The 20,115-nt window shown below is 45.6% G+C and overlaps 1 protein-coding gene across 3 annotated transcripts in view; it reads right to left on the bottom strand.

The window, feature by feature from the left end:
* kif21b (kinesin family member 21B) overlaps nt 1–20,115 on the bottom strand; it is a 220,108-nt gene that overhangs the window by 136,442 nt on the left and 63,551 nt on the right. For all 3 annotated transcript variants that reach the window (XR_005463373.1, XR_005463374.1, XM_038819459.1), the window contains exons 2-5: nt 7,405–7,627; nt 5,662–5,844; nt 2,954–3,103; nt 538–672 (exon numbers count right to left, since the gene is read on the bottom strand). Coding sequence is in view for 1 of the 3 variants with exons in the window: in XM_038819459.1 (XP_038675387.1) it covers nt 538–672; nt 2,954–3,103; nt 5,662–5,844; nt 7,405–7,627 (691 nt within the window). In the remaining 2 variants the exon portion in view is untranslated. The remainder of the gene's footprint in view (nt 1–537; nt 673–2,953; nt 3,104–5,661; nt 5,845–7,404; nt 7,628–20,115) is intronic.

Here is a 20,115-nt window from a genome sequence, read left to right as displayed (position 1 = left end):
CTGGGTTGTGGTAGCTAAAGTACATGTGAAGGAGCAAAAAAAGATTAAACCAGGAAAAGACAAATGCTACCAATAAAATGGAGATACTAAATTACAGATGAAAGGGATTCAGTGAAACAGAGATTTTGGGGATCTCAATGTTTATTGCTACTTTGGGGTGTTCATTTTCCATTGTCCCTATTTGGAAAGAGAGATGTCTGCGCATTATTCCTTTTTACATCCCGCTTGCCCTCCAGTCCCAGTGGGTGCCACTATGTAACTGGCAGATCAAATTGCCGAAAATAATGCAAGCGTAATAATCTGCTCCATATGTTCCTTTTCATTTGATGTTGGTCATCATTTATTTTAAAATTCATAATACAGTCAGATCATTAAACTTCAGAGATTTTATACACAGCAGTCTTGCCAGCAGAAGGAGCCCTGTATAGCTTTCATAGGCTGCATTTTTATAATGCAGGTTTTCATTGAACTGTAAAATCCCCTTTCTATTTTAGACCGGAATTACTATTCAGCACTAACTGTGTCCAGGATACATACCATATCTTGCCTGGAGCAGACCCTCATTTGGCAGATGTGGACTGTAAATATAGCATGGGAACGGGAACTCTCCGCATTCATCTGCGTGCTTGCAGTGGTGCGAGCAAGAGCACCGAGCTTCAAACATTTTATCATCTGCAAAACAAAAGTTAAGAGGAGTAATAATCCTTTCACCAGCTTTGTGCCAACTTGAATCAAGGCATAAAGCAAATCACCACCTAACTGGGTATTCCCAATTGGGGCTGTCAAAAAAGGAAGACGCAGGGGAAGGGGTGGTCCTGTTAATTGCTCGCTGCAGTTCGAAAAAGATGTCATATTCATGACAATATAATTGTATAAATTCTATTGTATACATAACGGACTTAACTCTCTTACAATTATTAACTTTTGCCAAGCTAAGGTTATTGGTAAATATCTGTTTTAATTGCCTTTTCTGGTATTTTGGTCTCAAAACATTTATCTGCTTTCTTCAAATTATTTAAATTCACTGGAGTTATCTTCCTCAAATGGGCATCTGAACTTCACAATAAGTATCGAAGCTGAAATATCAACTAATTTAAAGCAGACTCAAAAAGATTTTAAATTAAGCTCGCCAGTAAGGCAATTTGTTCTATTAAAGCTAAAAGTGCCAACGAGATGGGAGTCCAACAGGAACAACTAATCCTTAGTGAATTTTATTTTCAGATTGACTTATAGATTTGTATAAGGAAACAGAAAATAAATACATAAGCCAATATCATGGGCGTGATCCACTGGCCGTATTGCCCTCTCGCTCGAGTGGTTTACGGCCAGTGAACACCGAGAGACCCCTCTTGTGGGCTTCCATGAAGTCTTTACGCCTCAAATACATGATTACATTTTTTTTTGTAATTACGAATGAGGGGGGGGGGGGAAAGAGAGAGAGAGAGAGAGAGAGAGAAAGAGAGAGAGAGAGAGAGAGAAATAGAGTGTTTCCACCCCCAATTTCGGGGGATTTGAATGGCCAAGGGGACGGAGAATCGAGCAGATGACCTAAAGCGGCTTCCTCAACACTTTGGAAAAAAAAAAATCAGAAAATTCCATTGAACGTTTTTAAAGTCTGGAGGGATGAAAAAGTCATATGAATTTTCAGTTCTACAGTTCTGTACAGTATCTATCCCCTGCTTGAAAACGTGCACTTGTGGCCATTGGGAGAACAGAGGGTCAGGTTCAACAGCTATGCTTTGCATTGTTGAATAATATGGCAAAACTCACTGAAGAATGGACACTTGAGTAAGCTACTTGATGCTGGCTGCAGTGGAACCAAACTCCAGCAAAATTCTATGCCTTCTGGCAGGGAGGGAAAAAGTGTCTGTGTAATGGGAAGGGGGAAGGATAATGACAATCATGATGTGCAAGAGAACAGATATTAACAAATTTAGCAACTAATAAAATGTATTATGGTGCACATATCTATTTTTTCAGAAGAAACATTTATTAAAAATAATAGTTAAACACTAATCTATTTTCCTCACATGGACATACAAATCAGTACTATCAAAAATTTAAGAAAATTATATTTTATCACATAAACATTAAAGTTTTAATCTATATATGGATGTTCTGTCTCAAGATACATCATAGAACCGAGTGTGGTGGATGCTGGGACAGTGAGTAAATTTAAGAAGGAGTTAGTCAGATTTTTAATTGGTCAAGGGTTGAAGGGGTATGAAGAAGTGGCAGGAGTGGTGGAGTTAAGGCCATGATCGAATGGTGGAGCAGGCTCGATGGGCAAAATGGCCTAATTGTACTCCTATGGGCAGGATTTTCCGGCTGTGCCCGCCTGGCGATGGAAGAATCCCGCCCGTCAGTGGACTTTTCCATTGTCCAGGTCTCGCCTGCGGTGATCTTGTGGTGGGTGGGGCGGAATAATCCAGCCCTGGATCTTATTCAAAAAATGTAATAGAGCATCTACCCATCCAACCCATACATAAACACAGTCAATTGTAGCTTTAGAACAGCCCTGTTAAGTCTCTTGCATCTCCAACTCACCATGCTGAACTGCAAGTATCATAGGTTAAATATAAAAATAATCTGAGTCATGAGGAAGACTGAGTGAATATGAAAGGTTCTGGTTCCTACTGACAGGACAAGCTAACTTTCATTAATCCCATGGCTGATCGCAATTCATTCACTGCTGCCAACCTCCTGTGAAGAAACCCCATTATCTGTTCTCTCCCACAGCATGATTACCACTGTCCTTCCCCCTCCCCAATACACACATACATCACAACATTCTAAATAGCTGCTGATAAAGTAGCACACAGGAACCAGAACTGGGCAGGCACATTTGTTTTGAACTATTGAGAGTCATGATTGATCTAAAAAATAAACCTTTAAAATGGTCCATCAGTAAAAATACATGAACTACAATATGCCCAGTTGGTTTTGCACTGACCTCTTGTTCTGAATTAACAACACGTGAGACAACCCCGCTGGTGTAAATTGTTCCATTGGCACCTTCGTGAATTTTTATGTTAGATTTCCTGTGCCGTGAATCCAGATCACGTGTGCTGTCAAATAGATCCAATATCTCTTCATTGTAAAGCTGCAAACACATTTATGATATCTTTAAACAAAGGTCTGAAGGCAAGAGGCCAACCTGAACCCCCTCCACCACCTTGAACATTCACTCCCTCCACCACCGACATACAGAGGTATCAGTGCCTACCGTATACAAGATGCACTGTAGTAACTCAATAAGACTCCTTTGACAGCATCTTCCAAACCCGCTGCCTCCACCATCTAGAAAGACATAGACAGCAGAGGCATAGGAATTCCACTGCCTAGAAGTCATACACCATCCCAACTTGGAACTATATCTCGTTCCTTCATTATCATGGGCTCAAATTCTGGAATTCCCTTCCCAGCACCACTGCGGGTGTAACTGAACCAGGCGGACAACAGCAGTTCAAGGGAACTCACCACCATCTTCTCAAACGATGTGCCACAAATGCTGTCCTTGCCAGTGACACCCATGTCCCAGGAAAGACTAAAAAACACTATCATTTTTTTAATATCTCAATTCGAGTGCTCATATTTATTTATAACATTTTGTGACATACATATTATCAGTCCCATTCTGCTGCCATAATGATGGCAGAGAAGGATTCACACCCGGTTGCTGCTCAGGAAGCCTGATGACTGGAGCTTCTCGGTCTGGCATTTAGTGTAATACAACCCTAGATACGCCTATCTGTATGTCAGCATAACTTGAGTGGTCAAGTGGAGCAGAAGTGGTGGGGTGGGGGAGGAAGCAGAAAAATGAAAATTACTGATCAACTGCTATTGGGAGGGGACAGGACATCCAGCTACAGCATCTGAATAAAGTGGATCTTTCCAAGAGGCCCAATTACGCTGGGCTAGAACCTTTTCTATAAACCATGCTTCTAGCCCACAACGCATTTGTGAGCTCCTTTACACCTTGGAGCAGAGTGGGAATGAGATCATCCAATTTGTCTCATATCTGTTTGGCTTTCAAGGGACAACAACTCACCCACACTCCCTCATAATTATCTTCAGAGCAAAGATCCAGTGTTACTGTACCCTTCTCATTTCCAATCCACACTTGTTCTTGTGCCCCCAGGCTACATCCGAGATGCAGAGAAAATTCAAGGTCAATGTTATTTTATTTAGCTTTGAGAATTTAATAAAATATTGGAAAAGGTTGGTTTTTGTACTTTTGCTTTTATTTAACTTGCATTCTTCTGTAGGTTTATTTTGCTTCTGTAGACATGCAGAAGAGCTCTTTACACCTGTTTCTTCGACAATGAGAGATATAGCATGTACCCACTGTGAAGCAATAATGATCATCAGGGATTCAGCCACATGAATGAGACTGAGCTCCAGTCCCTGGGAATTTAATTAAATCTGCATTCAACCAAGAATACCACTGAACAGAAATAATCCAAATCCTTTAGGAATAGAGTGAACCCAAGCTGAAATGTTAGCTTTTAATACGAGTCACTGGGTGGAATTTTCCCATATTTTGTCAGAATATCAGGCTCTGACTGAAACCCAACATGTAGCTCTCCAGCTGTACAGTCGGGTTTTTAACCCAGATTTCATGCCTCTCTGGAAAAATAACAGTAAGAAGCCTGACACCGCCAGGTTAAAGTCCAACATGTTTGTTTCAAACACTAGCTTTCGGAGTACTGTTCCTTCCTCAGGTGAACCACAATTTCATCTGAGGAAGGAGCAGTGCTCCGAAAGCTAGTGTTTGACACGAACATGTTGGACTTTAACCTGGTGTTGTAAGACTTCTTACCATGCTCACCCCAGTCCAACACCGAAAAAATTCAGGGGCGTGGTTTAAAAAGGGCACTCCAATCAGCAAAGTAATTCCCTCCTCCCCTTCACAGACATGGGACCCTCCTCCTCCCTCCCTCCCCCCCCCCCCCCCTCCCCACAACCAGCACCGAAGGGGGGGTCCACCCCTACCCCACCCACCATTAGCAGGGCTCTCACCCACCCGACCCACCACCATTGGGGGAAACCTGCCGGCGCCAACCTGTGCCAGGGCAGTGCCAGGGGGCAATGCAAGGCATGCCCCACTCTCCCGGGATAATATAATTATCTTTGCACCCCTGGGTAGCCCCCAACAGACTCACGGGGTGGGATTCTCTGCCCCACCGCGCCACATTTGTGCCCCAACCGGCCGGCCGGATTCTCCATTACGCTGGCCGGTCAGTGGGGTTTCCCATTATGGGGCAGCCCCACGCCGTCGTGAAACCTTCGAGCGCCAGCATAACGGAGAATCACCCCAGCGGAGAATCTCGGCCACAGTTTTCAAAACCTTTTGTAAACCTTGCGTGTGAATATTCAGTTCGGGGGGGGGGGGGGGGTGTGGTGGTGTGGAGCAGCTCAGTTATTGTATTAAAATATATTTAAATGAAGTTCCTGCGCTTTCTGGCCATGAACCTCGCTACGTCACCGGTAAGGGGCACGGGAAGTCAGAAAACGTGATTTCCCCAGTGAATGCGGGTTGAAAATCACCCCACTCACTCCACTAAAATTGTATTTAATTAAATTAGTAGATGTTGATCTCTACCAATGCATTTAGGCCACTGAAACTGTATGTAAAATGCGATGAATCAGTTGACAAACCTCCAGAAACTGAGCCGTCACTTTAAACTCCGGTGCCTGTTTTCCTTGCTCCTGAGCCGCTCGCTTTCGCTCTGCAATTCCTTCAAAAAGATGACTGACCGCACGTGGTATTATTCCTTGCTCTTCCACTGTTAGATTCACATCAAACCCTGTGCCCATGCTGTAGGTCTTCCCAGAACCAGTCTAGAAAGGGAAGAAAAACGGCCAAGATGAAAAAATCATGAAACAATTCAAAATAGAATACTGATACTTTGCAAGTGGTGGCACAAACATTAACATGGTTTCCAATACAGAAAGGAGGCAAACCCCATCTGTTCAAACTGTTGAGAAACACCCACCCCAGGATAAATCACACAGGATGCACATTGGGCTGGATTCTCCCGGCGGCGGGATCCTCCGCTTCGCCGGCAGCGCACTCACCCCCGCGGATTTCCCGACGGCGTGGGGTTGCCCACAACGGGAAACCCCATTGGTCAGCTGCTGGGGCGGAGGATCCTGATGCTGCCAGGGGCGCGGGCGGGACGGAGAATCTCTCCCATAGACTTTGACTAAAGGAAGCAGTCAGAACAGACAACACCACATCATTTAGCACCAAGATTTTTAGCAGTGGTAATTCTCCTTTTACATGTAATTGATGGCAAGTGGGAAGGCAAATGGAATGTTGCTGTTTATTGCAAGTGAAATGGAACTTAAAAGTGTGAATGTTTTGCTACAGTTGTGCAGGGCATTGGTAAGGTGGCATCTACTGCACTGTGTACAGTTCTGGGCTCCTTATTTAAGAAGGGATATAAATGCATTAGAAGCAGTTCGGAGAAGGTTCACTCAACTGATATTTGGGATGGTGGGGTTATCTTACAAGGAAAGGCTGGACAGGCTGGACCTGTATCTATTGAAGTTTAGAAGACTTTTATTGAAACAGAAAAGGTCCTGTGGGAACTTGACAAGAGTGGACACGTAAAAGGATATTTCTCCTTGTGGGAGTGACAAGAACTGGAGGACACAGTTTAAAAATAAGGGGTCTCCCATTGAAGACAGAGACGCAAAGAAACATTTTCTTTCAGCCGGTCATGAATCTTTGGAACTCTTCCACCGAGAGCAGTGGAGACAAGATCAGTGAATATTTTTAAGGCAAACGTAGGTAGATTCCTGATTATCAAGGGAGTCGAAGGTTATCAGGAGTTGGCAGAATGTGGAGTTGAGGCCACAATTAGATCAGCCATGATCTCATGAAATGGCGGAGCACGCTTGAGGGACTGAATGGTTCACTCCAGCTCTTAATTCGTCTGTTCATAGGTATGATGATATTTTCATTTTCGATCACTTAATTGTAATTATTGAATCTTTTGAAAAATGTCAGATTTCAGTGTCACAACACAATTTTTTTCTTGACAAAGCATCATGATCTTGTCAAAAATGCTACTCCTAACCATCTTATTTTCATTATATAATTACAACACACAAAGGAAATTTGTACGGCATAGTCAGTTCAACTACTGGCGGGCATATTCTGGAGTTTATTCATGATAATATCTACACTGATGGGTTCTTCCCCATGCACCAACCAGTATCCCGATCAAGTATTTATGAGGTTACAGGCACCCTTGAGTGAATTACAGCCTTGTAACACATTGCCTGGTCTTTATTAAAAAATCTTGCAAAATGTAATAACCATAATTCATCACCCCACTGTCATTTTCTAGCACGCTATTCCTCTTTCTGGCATTGTGAGCGTTTAACTCTTACCTGCCCATAAGCAAACACTGTTGCATTATAACCTTCAAAGCACCCTTCCACAAGTTTATGCACACAAGATTTATAGATCTCATCTTGTCTGGCATCTATATCAAACATAAAGTCAAACGTGAAAGCCTTGTCTTTTCCCAGCATGACTTGTGGCTCCCCAGGTGTAACCAACGTACAGATGTGGCATCCCTCGATCTTCTCTTTGGCTGACTGTGGACGGATTCTGTGGGAGGAAAATACAAAATGACACTGGCAACTTTTCAAATACATTGGTGACCAACTAAACATTTTCATTTGGGATAGAAGATTTCAAAGAATAAAAAGAAAATCACTTTTAAAAGAATGAAATCTTTCAAGGTAGAAACACTGGAAATGGACACATGGAAAGTACAAATTGTCTGATAGAGAATTTTTCTCCCTTTAATCCTGACTTCACTTTAAGACTGTTCAGCACATCATAACTTCCGCGAGACGTGCACTGTTTCAGCCTCATTACAACACAACATCTGCAAAACCCTCTGGGCAAATTTCCCAGTTTTAAACCTCAAAAGAAGTATTAGAGAGAGGGTCCAGTACGCTAATGGACTACTCGTTTCAGCTAAGGAAAATATTTTACAATGAGTGCCTCATAGGAAATCAACCACTTCCTGTACCTGGAAACATCTGAATCGTGGAATCTGATAACACAGGACTAATTTTAAAACAAAACCTCCTGTACCTCAGTTAGTGATCCAATGACATACAGAAGTCCAACACATTACAGAAGGATGCTAAAATGAAGCCACGCAAAGTTGAAATACACTGGGGGGTTTTTTTCTATGCAAAACTAGAAATTACCAATGCTGCTTAGAAGCCTAATATTCATACAAAACATTCACTCTTGTGTGAGACATACAAAAAGGAATATATGGGAAATTAAGAGAAAAATATTCAGGAAAATCATCAAACTTGTTAGTATTTTGAAAGCTTAATCCATAGAATCCACACATAGAATCCCTGCAATGCAGCAGGAGACCATTCGGCCCATCGAGCCTGCACCAACCCTCTGAAAGAGCACCCTAACTAGGGCCCCGCCCTATACCCGCAACCATGTAACCCTACCTAATTTACACATCTTTGGGCAATCTGGCATGGCCAATACACCCAACCTGCACATCTTTGGACTGTGAGAGGAAACCGGAGCATCCAAAGGAATCTTATGCAGGCACAGGGAGAACGTGCAAACTCCACACAGTCACCCAAGGCCGGAATTGAGCCTGGGTCCCTGGAAATGTGAGGCAACAACATTAACCACTGTGCCACCGTTCCGCCTCTAGGCCCAAGCTATCTGGCCCCACTCTTAATTGCCACACAACTCTGAAGGTGCACCTGTTCCATACTACTTTGAACAACAACAGTAGCCTCTCAGTTAAACAGGGAGTTTCCTCTTATTTACCTGCCATCATTCATAATACCACACTTGTACTGCTTGGTACTATGGTACTGCCCTCTTATCAGATCCCTCACAGCAAACTGCATGGAAACCTCGGACTTCCGCCTGGGGGGCTATCACCAGCTAAACCGTAGCCCAGAATCACAAACATTTTCCCCAGTGACTGAATCTTCACATAAAAATATGGACCATCATCATGAAAACAGTTGCTGACACACATAACTTAAAAATCTCCCACTTTTCATTTGAAGCTGCAAGTCCGAAATCCTCACCTCAATCAATATTAAAGATTAGAGTAAATGTTCTCGTCCAGATACAGGTTGTGCATATGTGGATATTTCATATTTCAGTTTTCTGCATTACAATTCCAAATAAAGTCACATCTTTGTTATGGTTAGAAAATGACAAAGTGCACATTGAAACCAGAAAAATTGATCCATGTTGAGGAACTTTCTACTATCTTACTTGTGCAAACACTTCATTCCAGGAAAGATAAGAATCCTAACCAAATATGTGGCTGCTATTGTTGCCCAAACACAATAGGATTCGCCGGTCTCCTAGCCACGTTTTTCTTGGCGGGTCACCTTGCTGGTGGTGGGATTCTATCTTCCCACTGCTTGTCAATGGGATTTTCCATTGTAACCACCCACGTCAGCAGAAAACCTAAGGGTAGGGGCGCGCGGAGGAAATAAACTATTTATTGTCACCTAAAATACTTGAATAATGTGCTTCTTAATTATGAAGCCAAAAACAAAGCCAGGTAGATCAAAGATAATAGCAGTATCAATTGGAGAACTTTACAACAATTTTAAATAAATTGCCCCAGATAAATTCCTGATTTGTGTCTGGGCTGTAAATTGATTTTTTTTAAAAAACTATTTCTTCCCATATCTGAACAGAAGGTGAAAAATCACGTCTTGGGATGATGTATGTGGATTGTCTCCATGATGTTAAGCAGAAACTACACATGTTGAATGTGTTATGCTGAGGTCGTTGTTGTGATGTGCATGCATCTCTGAACCCGAATTTCAGCAGGAAGAAATACAAAGACTGCTCGACTTCAAATTGTATTGAAGGCAACTTGGAACTCCTTTCTGTAGCATTGGCGAAGAATCCATTCATCGTGTTATGGCAAACTTCAGTTTCTTTTTAAAATAATCAGATACTAAAAAAGACTAATAGTGTTGTAAAGTCTGAGGTCAATCAAAGGTAGACGTAAGAATCACAGGGGTTTGAAATTGGCCTTGGGCTGCAGCACAAAACAGGACATAACAAATTAGCAGCCTGCTTTTCTTCTCCACTGATAGGGTGTAAATCAGGAAGGATGTAAAATGGGATGTCGATCCATTATTTTCCCTTTCATGCTAATGACCAAGACCAACTGTTTCTAGTCTTCAATAATTTTCAATATCCTCCCGGCAAAGACGCAGCGAATTAGTTGGAGCCATAACAAATGTAAATTCTTCAATATTATTTTAGGTTTAAAAAAAAAACTATCCATGATGGCATGGTCCTTTAAAATGGAGTAAATAATTGTGAATTGCCATTTAACTTGAATGTACATTTCAGCCCTTTGTCTGTTTTCTTTAGTGATGTTCAGAGTAAAAATTATTTTTCTATTAACATACCCAGGTTTTGTAGCTTTCCTATCATTTTCTCCGTTTCTCAACTCCATAATAAAATCAAAAATACAAAGACAAATTCTGGAATTTAACTTGGCAGATGGGTGACATGTTTATAATATTTTACAAACTAAAATGTTTTTATCAATACCGCAAACACGGTGCGGCATGTGGTGCAGTGGTTAGCACTTGGACTGCGTCGCTGAGGAATCCCGGCCTTGGGTCACTGTCTGTGTGGAGTTTGCACATTCTCGCCATGTCTGCGTGGGTTTCACCCCCTCAACACAAAGATGTACAGGTTAGGTGGGTTGGTCACACTAAATTGCCCCCTAATTGGAAAAAAATAATTGGGTACTCCAAATTTTTTTTTTTGAATACCGCAAACACTCAGAAGGGTTCAGCCACTCCTATTTCCCTGGAATTTGGCAACCGCCAATCTTGGCCGAGAAAAATGGCAGTGAAGCCACCGAAAGAAATGGAGGCTTCCTCCATCGCAGCGGCCCGACCTTAGCGTGAAAACATGATGGGATGGGTCCTATGACATAATGCTGGCTAGGATGCCTCTGATTGAGCCAGCCCCGCCTGCAACTTGGCTCCTCAAAGATCAAGATGCCATTGTTAAAGGCCGCCCCAGCACAAAACTGTTCATTTGGAAGGCCCCCAACCTCCCACAACAGGGTCATATAGTAGCATCATCAGCACCCATGAATTCATCTGCAACAGTTCAGTGGATTTAGGTCTAGGTGGGAGGGAAGCTGGGGGTGGGGCAGTGGGGGACACTTGTATTGGGTAAAAGGAATTAAATAAAACTTTAAAAAGGGCATAATGGACAAGATGGTTCTAAGCTACACAGAAACATAATGTTGATAAGAAATAACTTGGCCCATCGTGCTGTACTTCCTTTTTGAAAGTGCTATCTAATTTGTCCCACACCCTGCAGATGTTTCCTCATTGGAAACATTTGACTAAACTGTCTTCTTACACTATACAGTGGAACAGGTAAGTCCCACAGCTCAGAAGAAATCATCCATGGCTGAATCCACTCTCCATATACTTTAAAATATATTTTCTTTCTGAGAATATCATGCACAACATGGAAATACAGGGTTTCAGCTCATGGTTGGATAAACGTATCACTAAGCCACTGTATAATGATTTGGCTAGGAACTTCGTAGAAGAGGTTTGAATTGAGGAATAGAAAGACAGGAGGAGCGATTTTCAGCCTATACTCGCTGCCTGGGAGAAAATTAGCGCAACATTAGCGTGTCATTAGCGGGCATTCTCTCCAGACATTCATCCCTCGCGGAATACTTACTGGGCGCAATGTTATGCCAGCATCATTTACAGCAGGTCTACAAAAGACTGAACCTGGCAGCCTCACCTTTGAGCGGAGATAACGGAGGTCAGCACTCAGGCCGCCATGATTCTCCAGGGGCTTCACTGTTTAGGTTGCACCAGAGAGGACTTGGGGGACACAGATAAGTTCAACTCGAGACCAGAGCTGGAGTTCAGTGACTCAATCTTGCCGGGGAGGGGGTCACTAGCAGACCTTATCTTCCATTCACTTTGGGGTGCGCCGTGCTTTAAGGGGGTCTGGAGGCTGACATGCAGGCATCACTTACTGTGTCCTCCTTGCTTGGCTTGTGGTTAAATCACCGCTGATGGAGTGCCGTCCTTAGTGGGAGCTGGAAAGTTGGTGGGAGGAGGGGAACACTGAGCGTCAGCACTACATGTGACTGTGAGGTTCCTCGGTGGAGTCCCATGGGAGGTCAGACTGCAAGGGCAGAGTGGAGTCTCAAGAATGGTTGCATTCCTGCCTCGTGAGAAATGAAGACCCTCTCACTTCAGGAAGTACAAATGAACAATGAGAAGAACTCCACACTTACGCAGAACTTTGATGACCAAGGGGTTATGCTCTATTGAATATCAATTCCGATCGTCGAGGATGTTTGTCTCTCAGGAATACGTGTGTAGGACTGTGAACTCGGAGAAAGAGGATGCCCTCTAGATATGTGCATACCATGCTAATTGCAAGCTTCGGTGCCTCGTCTGTCACAAGAGGCATTAATTTGCTTGATATGCAATTTCACCCTTCACTGCCAAGTCAATTGAGTCAATGAAATTTGCAGAGCTAAAGTTCACTGGCATTGAGTGGCATCGCAGGCATTGAACCCCAATGCTCATACAGGAGTGTACATCACACAATGATGTGGTGAAGCCTATCATCACTCAGCCTGTAAGAGGTCATGACAGGGGAACATGGGTTTCCTGTGAGGAAGCAGATGCCTGTCATGTACACCCACTCAATAGTCAGTAACCGAACACAAGTTTGGGGGGGGGGGGGGGGGAGAAAGATTGGGGAATAGCCAGGAGAAATGTGCCAGTGAGAGTGTCCAGGTGTGTCATCTTGATGGAGTTGAGAAGGATAGGAGCAGGGATATGCAAGTGTGAGTGGGGAGGGTGTGAGGCTTAGTGAAAAGGGGGAAGCACATGGGTGGAGGTCCCAGAGGAGTAGGTGGTGGAGGGCAGGGCTTTCTCAGAAATCCTCACCACTCATTTTGGTTTTCTTCTCTTTTCAGTGCACGTTTCTGGAGAATCATGTCGAGTTGCCGTTTCTACTACTTGCAGCAGTAGTGGCAGAGATGTGCCGTACTGAGGAGGAACAGCCCCGTTTGAGACTGCACCGGCAAAGGGTCTTCTGATGTCAGACTTTCTATCCACAGATGTCAGAACCACATTTCTGGAGAAAACTGTGCCTGTCCCGGGTGAAAGTGGACTACATATCCTGGAACAGCTGGCCTCAATCAACATCCTGGGGTTAACACTGATCCGAAACTGAACTGAACTAACCATATTAATACTGTGGCTACGAGAGCAGGTCAAAGGTTAGAATCCTACAGCGTATAACTCTCCTCCTGACCCCCAAACCCGGTCCACCACCTACAAGGCACAAGTTAGGAGTGCAATGGAATACTCTCCACTTGCTTGGATAAGCGCATCTCCAACAACGCTCGAGAAGCTTGACACAATCTAGGACAAAGCAGCTTGCTTGGTTGTTCCAAACATTGGGAGCAATGGGAGCCCCCATGATAGTTACACCTTTGGGTGCTCGCAAATCCCATATGTGTTTGTGGGAGAGCAGCGACTGGAGGAATGGTTGGACAAGGGTACCCAATAAGGAGGTGGCTGATGATGCCAGTGCCGAGGCCACAAACTTAGGTGGATACTTGCTACAATGAAGCTCATATTTCAATAAACACACTGATCGAGCAGGCAATTGGCCAGCTGAAGATACAGTGCCGTTGCCTGGACCGGTCGGGGCTGGAGGGGGGAGGCCTCCAATACAGCCCCCAGAGGATGTTTCCCATAACAAAAGTCTTCTGCACTCTCCACAACTTGGCATTGCAAAGAGGAGGCAACCCACAACAGGAGAAGATGGGAGAGCGCCACATCTCCTCAGATGAGGAGGAGGTTGAGGAGGGTGACAGGAGCAACCCACGGAGGAAGGGGACTTCGGGCCATGGCTAGGGCCAACTTGGGCCGTTGGGTTAGGGACACCCTCATAGCCTCTAGGTTTGGGGACAAACAGGACCAGGGGTGAAGAAATCTCCAGCCATGGGGCCTCTGATCTCAGTGTTGGGCAGCAATAAGTTTCCATGATGGTCCCCAACTCCATGGGCAGGACACTAAAATTATTGGCTGGACTCTGCAGGAGAATGATGACTTGCAGGGGTTAGCAGAGCATGGTGCCTTGAACTGTCAGAGAGGAGGATCTGCTGGTCAATATATTGATGTTTATTTTCATGTGCCTTTTTTACAGTGGTGATCAATCTTAACTCGTGCCTCTGCTGATCCATGCCCACTAGGTGCCTTACTCTTCCTCACCTTCCCACCACATCCAAGTGTTTTCTCATGATCCACAGCTGAAGTTGAGGCAGCCTAATGCCTTCCATGGCCTATTGTCCGAGATGGCTTTGACAGGCATCCTCTGGGGGGCCTGGACCTTGAGGGTCCAGGTGTACATTTGGGCAGCGCGAGTGTTGCAGTGCTACCCACCTCGGTGTTCGGGCTGGAGGTGCGTTGTTCGCCTGGAGGCCGGTGTCAGATGGGCTGGACACCCTGGTGTCCCATGGTGGAGAGCCCTGGGCTGTGCCCCTGCTGATCCTCTTCCCTTCGAGTGCCTGGGGGACCCTGTTCTACTTCATGAGACAGAGGGTCAGATGGAGTGAGATCCAGAAGTCCCACCGTCCTTTGGTGCAGACACTTGTGGATTCCCACCAGTGCCTGCACCATACAGTTAAAGCCCTCAGCCATTGAACTCATTTTCCTGCCATGGAGGTCATCCTCTCAGTCAAGGAGGTCAAGCTGTCAGTCATAGACCATGAGCTGCGCACTGGAGCAGACATGCCCCTCTATGGAATGTACGTCCTGCGTCAAGGTCTCCACTGCAGATGCCACCCACGTAATGTTGACCCTATTGCATTGCATTCACGGCACCATATCCTCGGTCAGAAGGTGATTGAATTTCTCCAGTCAACCTTGCTGTGCGAGAATGGAGGTTCTCATCCCTTCCTGATTCTCGTGGCTCTGCCTTTGCAGTTATATCAGCTCGGGAACGACTGGACCCAGAGACAGGTCATCGGCCAGCGGTTCAGCAGTGTCCTGGACTCCAGCACGGTAGCATTGTGGATAGCACAAATGTTTCACAGCTCCAGGGTCCGAGGTTCAAATCCTGGCTTGGGTCACTGTGTGTGTGGAGTCTGCACATTCTCCCCGTGTGTGCGTGCGTTTCCTCCGGGTGCTCCAGTTTCCTCCCACAGTCCAAAGATGTGCAGGTTAGGTGGATTGGCCATGCTAAATTGCCCTTCGGGTCCAAATTGCCCTTAGTGTTGGGTGGGGTTACTGGGTTATTGGGATAGGGTGGAGGTGTTGAACTTGGGTAGGGTGCTCTTTCCAAGAGCCGGTGCAGACACGATGGGCCGAATGGCCTCCTTCTGCACTGTAAATTCTATGATGATCTAAATCGATGTCACTCACCTTACACTATACCAAAAGTTAAATTACTCACAAGGCGGGGGGGGGGTTTCCGGGGAACCCGCGGTGTGTTTCTCTGCGCCAGGAGGCAATCCGCCCGTGGCCAGATCTTCTGGTCCCGTCGCTGTCAATTAAATTTTCCATTGAATCCATTCTCGCCACCGGGAAACCCACGGCAGGGTTTTGCTGTGGGTGGGAACAGAAGATCCCACTGGCGAGAACAGCTGGAAAATCCACCCCCTCCCTCCCGAAACGTGTCTAACTGAGCAGTGTAGCCCGTGTGTTGGTGGAGTTTGTCGCACATTCCTAATGGTATCAGAGTGGATCCTTGCTGCGTGTCACTCAAGACACAAATGTAAAGGATCTAGAAAGTGAAAATAATCCAGGTAATTTACTGGACTATACTGCACCTGGGAAGCATATGGCCTTAACTACAGTCCGAGCCACGACTTTAGTTCTCAAAAAGCTTCCTCACATCCCTAATGAAATTTTTTTTCCCGCATTGACGAACTGCATATCCTGCAAAATTTATGAAGGAAAAACATTAAGCCAATTGTATTCTTCAAAGACACTTATGAAACATTGACAATCAATAAAATGCCTTTTATGTAATACTGGGCTGGCTTTTTAAAAGCATGACATCAATTCCATTAATGAGTTGGCAAGGTTAATTTCCTGGTCAATTGTCTTTACATTCCGAATGATTACAATGGTACAGCATCCAATGAGCAAGGATAACTTGCATGCTGATGCACTGCTGACTGGGCAAAGAGCAGTGCAGCTCAGTGCTTCATTATCCTCAAGAGATGAAGGTCATTCACTTGCCAGGAAGTTCCTAATGTCACTGCAAGCTTCAGCTGCAGTACTGTAATAAAACCCAATAAAGGAAACAGCGGCAGTGTTTGCAAAACTGGATCGCATATTGTGTTCACAATTCTTTTAACTCACTGACACAACGCTCCTTTAAAAAAAGACAATTTTAGAACAGGGAAGAATGGATGAGACAACAAATGTACACATATTCAAGAATACAAATATCTAACAATTGGATATAGGCCTGTGTGGTCAGGGTGAAATTAATGGTAAAATGTGTTTATTTTTCACTTTGCAATGTGTTTTCTGAGGAAATACTCTTGTCCACTACAAATATTGAGGAGGGAGGCTGGGAGTGAAAAGATATTGGGCAGGATTCTCCGATCCCCCGCCGGGTCGGAGAATCACTGGGGGGCGGCGTGAATCCCGCCCACACCGAATTCTCCGGCGCCGGAGATTTGGCGGGGGCGGGAATCGCGCCGCACCGGTCGGCGGCCGCTCGCAGCTGCACCCTCCGGCGATTCTCCGGCTCGCAATGGGCCGAAGTCCCACCCATTCTATGCAGGTCCCGCCGGCGTAGATTCGAGTAGGTCCCTTACCGGCGGGACCTGGCGGTGCGGGCAGGCTCCGAGGTCCTCGGGGGGGCACGGGGCGATCTGGCCCCGGGGGGTGCCCCCACGGTGGCCTGGCCCGTGATCGGGGCCCACCGATCCGCGGGCGGGCCTGTGCCATGGGGGCACTCGATTCCTCCGTGTTGGTCGTGTAAGCCTCCGCGATGGCCGGCGCCAAGGTGAACCACCGCCTGCGCATGCGCGGGGATGATGTCAGCAGCCGCTGATGCTCCCGCGCATGAGCGGACCTGCGCCCCGGCCACCGGAGTCCCTTCGGTCCCGGCGCCAAAGGCCTTCCACGCCGGCCACTTTTGGGGCGGCCCGCACCAGGATGGTTCCCGCCACTCCACTGCACCGTTTCTGCCCGCCCCGCCGATTCCCGGAGAATCCTGCCCATTGTGACAATATAATATGCTTCCTGGGATGTTTTATGATGTTTAAGATGGGAGCAGGTACGATAGCGGCATTTAAGGAGCATATAAGGGGCATCTAGACAAATATATGAATAGGGTGGGAATGTAAGGATACGGACTCAGTGAGTGCATACGGTTTTAGTATAGGCAGGTACCATGGTCAGTGCAGGCTTGGAGGGCAGAAGGGCCTGTTCCTGTGCTGTATTGTACTTTATGTGTGATGGACTGCACCATAGGGGCACCATAGGGGGGGGGGGGGGGGGGGGAGGAGAGAGGAGAGACGTGGATTTGAGTAGGGTGAGCAACGTGGATTTGAGTAGGGTGAGCATTGCTCGGCACAACATTGAGGGCCGAAGGGCCTGTTCTGTGCTGTACTGTTCTATGTTCTATAGTATTTTACCAGCAGGTGAAAACACTATAATTTACGAATGCCATCCATATGACATATTCTATGCTCAACACTTATGACATGTGTTCAATAAAACACATCTGGGATTTGCGTAAACTGATTAATAAAATCTCAGTTTAAGAATTTTTAATTTTAAAACATAACTATGCCATTATTTATTTTGTCCCAAGTATAGAAAGGAAATTATTATTCATAAATTGCTTTAAAAAAAAACCTGAAAAAATTGCCTTAATTTCTCATGCTTCTGCACACCACCAACACCACACCTCAGAAGCCACCCCCCACCCCCCCCCCCCCCCCCCCCCCCCCAAACCCGTGTAGTGATTAGGAAAGGGTTAAAATATAGAATTTGTGACTCTGCCCCAAATCGACCTGAATGTTAATGGTGGTGATTGACGTCACCATGCAAAGGCAAGCCAATGTCTACTTGGCATGTGCCGGAACATTGTGTGGGATTTAACTAAACGGGAGCAAAGTCCCATAGCAAGCATGTTTAGCCGCTTGCAGTGACAAGACAAACAACGCTATTGAATGGCACACTGGTTAGATGGGGGCCTCAGTGGGAAACTCTGCAAGACCGCACATTGCCCCGTTTTCTGTAGAGGAGTTCTGTTCACCAGAACTCCTCAGTGTAGCGAGAGATTGGGATGACATTTTTAAATTGCGTCTCGATGTCTGGAGCCCCCAAAGCAAACCCCAAGCTCCAATGTAGTATGGGAGGGTACCTGGGCCCCCCTGCATCTCACCCAAGACCCGCCCAGGGAACCCCAGACCCAGTTGCCACCACGCAAAAAATGCCAGCCTGGCATTGTGCCAGCTCAGAGTGCTGCTTGGGCACCTTGGCAATGCTAAGATGGCACTCAGGTGGCACCAACAGTGCCAGAGTACCACCCTGCCCAGAGGGAAAGCACCTGGGGGCCTCCATTCCCCTGGGAGACCACCACATGTGCCGTTCCTTCTGGTCCCTGTTTGTGGGTCTCCAGTACTGAACAGCGCTCGTCCAAGGTCTCCGAGGCAAAGGAGATAGATCCCAATGCCTCTGATGCCTCAGGAAACTGCATATTAAAGTGAGACTAGCTGTCTCACTTTAATATGCAGATTAGTCAAAAAATGATCCCACCCACAATGGGCAGCATTTACATCGCAACGTCTCTCGTGGTCTTGCATGATCTCACGTGGCGTTGTGAGCCGGGTAGATCCCAGGAGCGGGATTTCCCATCTTCTATTGGCCACGCTGCTTTTCGGGCGCAGCTTGGCCGTTCAATCGTACCCATTAACTCCATGGATGGCCAGGCAGAACCCTGTACCGCCTACTGCTCAACAGCAGAGCCACAATGGGAAGAATCGACTGGCAAGAAAAGGCCAAGCCAAATTTAAGAGATTTCCCTTTGTTTGAACACCTTCCGTTCACTCACAGTCTATTCAGATCCTCTTGCATTGCTGATACATGCAAATACAATGCCTCCTGTGATTAAGCCTATTAATTTCACTTGAGACGATTGTACCGAAAATCTTGCTGAGTTTATATTTTTTTTTGTACATTTTACATTCTCTGCTGGAACAGAACACTTAATGTTTCAAGATCAAATGCAGTGTCACAGTTGCAGTCGGTGTTTTAGTGACTCTTGTGTATCTTATGGCTTCCACTTTCTGCCAACCAGCTAAAAAGGTGCAGCTATCCTTTAGTTCACTCTTTAACTCACTGAATACTACGTAACCTATTGATTTACATCTTACATCAAACTGGGCCTTTTTTTGTTGGCCTCGGAGATCTCTCGCTACAACGGGGAGTACCGGAGAGCGGAGCTCCCCATTGTAAAAAACGGGGCTATGTACGGCCTCGGCCACAGGTTCCCCGTTTCAGCCCCTTATTCAAAGCGAGCCATGTGTTTCTCACCACTACGAATGCTGGGTAACACGCAGCAGACGCGCTCGCTCGGGGGCTTTATTCCCTTTTGAGAAGATCGTGTCCATAGTCTCTCAAACGGACAATTCCACCCATAATATTTATTCTTGCACACTAAAGTAATCTTCAGCGAAGCATCCTCAATTTCTGATTGGCTTGTGCTTTTGGATTTTGATCAATGAAAGAAGAAACAATAATCTTAAAAATAAAGGTGTTCTCACTGCAGTTTTGTCTTGTTTCACTCGTGACGTGGGGTGAATGGCTGTTTTTAAATAGTGAAATGGCCCTGGGGCACGACAATGAAACAGACACTGCTACTAAGAGGTTAGCTTAACAACAATCATATGGCTGAGCAGGCATATTATTATCTTCAAATATTACGTTGATTTGCTCACACATTGTAATGCTGCAAGTGTTCTACAAAGCAGCACTTTTGTAAAGTTTTTGATTTTTAAAAATTAAAGCGCAGTT

Source organism: Scyliorhinus canicula, chromosome 15, assembly GCF_902713615.1.
Source record: "Scyliorhinus canicula chromosome 15, sScyCan1.1, whole genome shotgun sequence".
Classification (NCBI taxonomy): Eukaryota; Metazoa; Chordata; class Chondrichthyes; order Carcharhiniformes; family Scyliorhinidae; genus Scyliorhinus; species Scyliorhinus canicula.
Note: the sequence above shows the minus strand (reverse complement) of the source record. Positions and strands in the feature narration are given on the sequence as shown.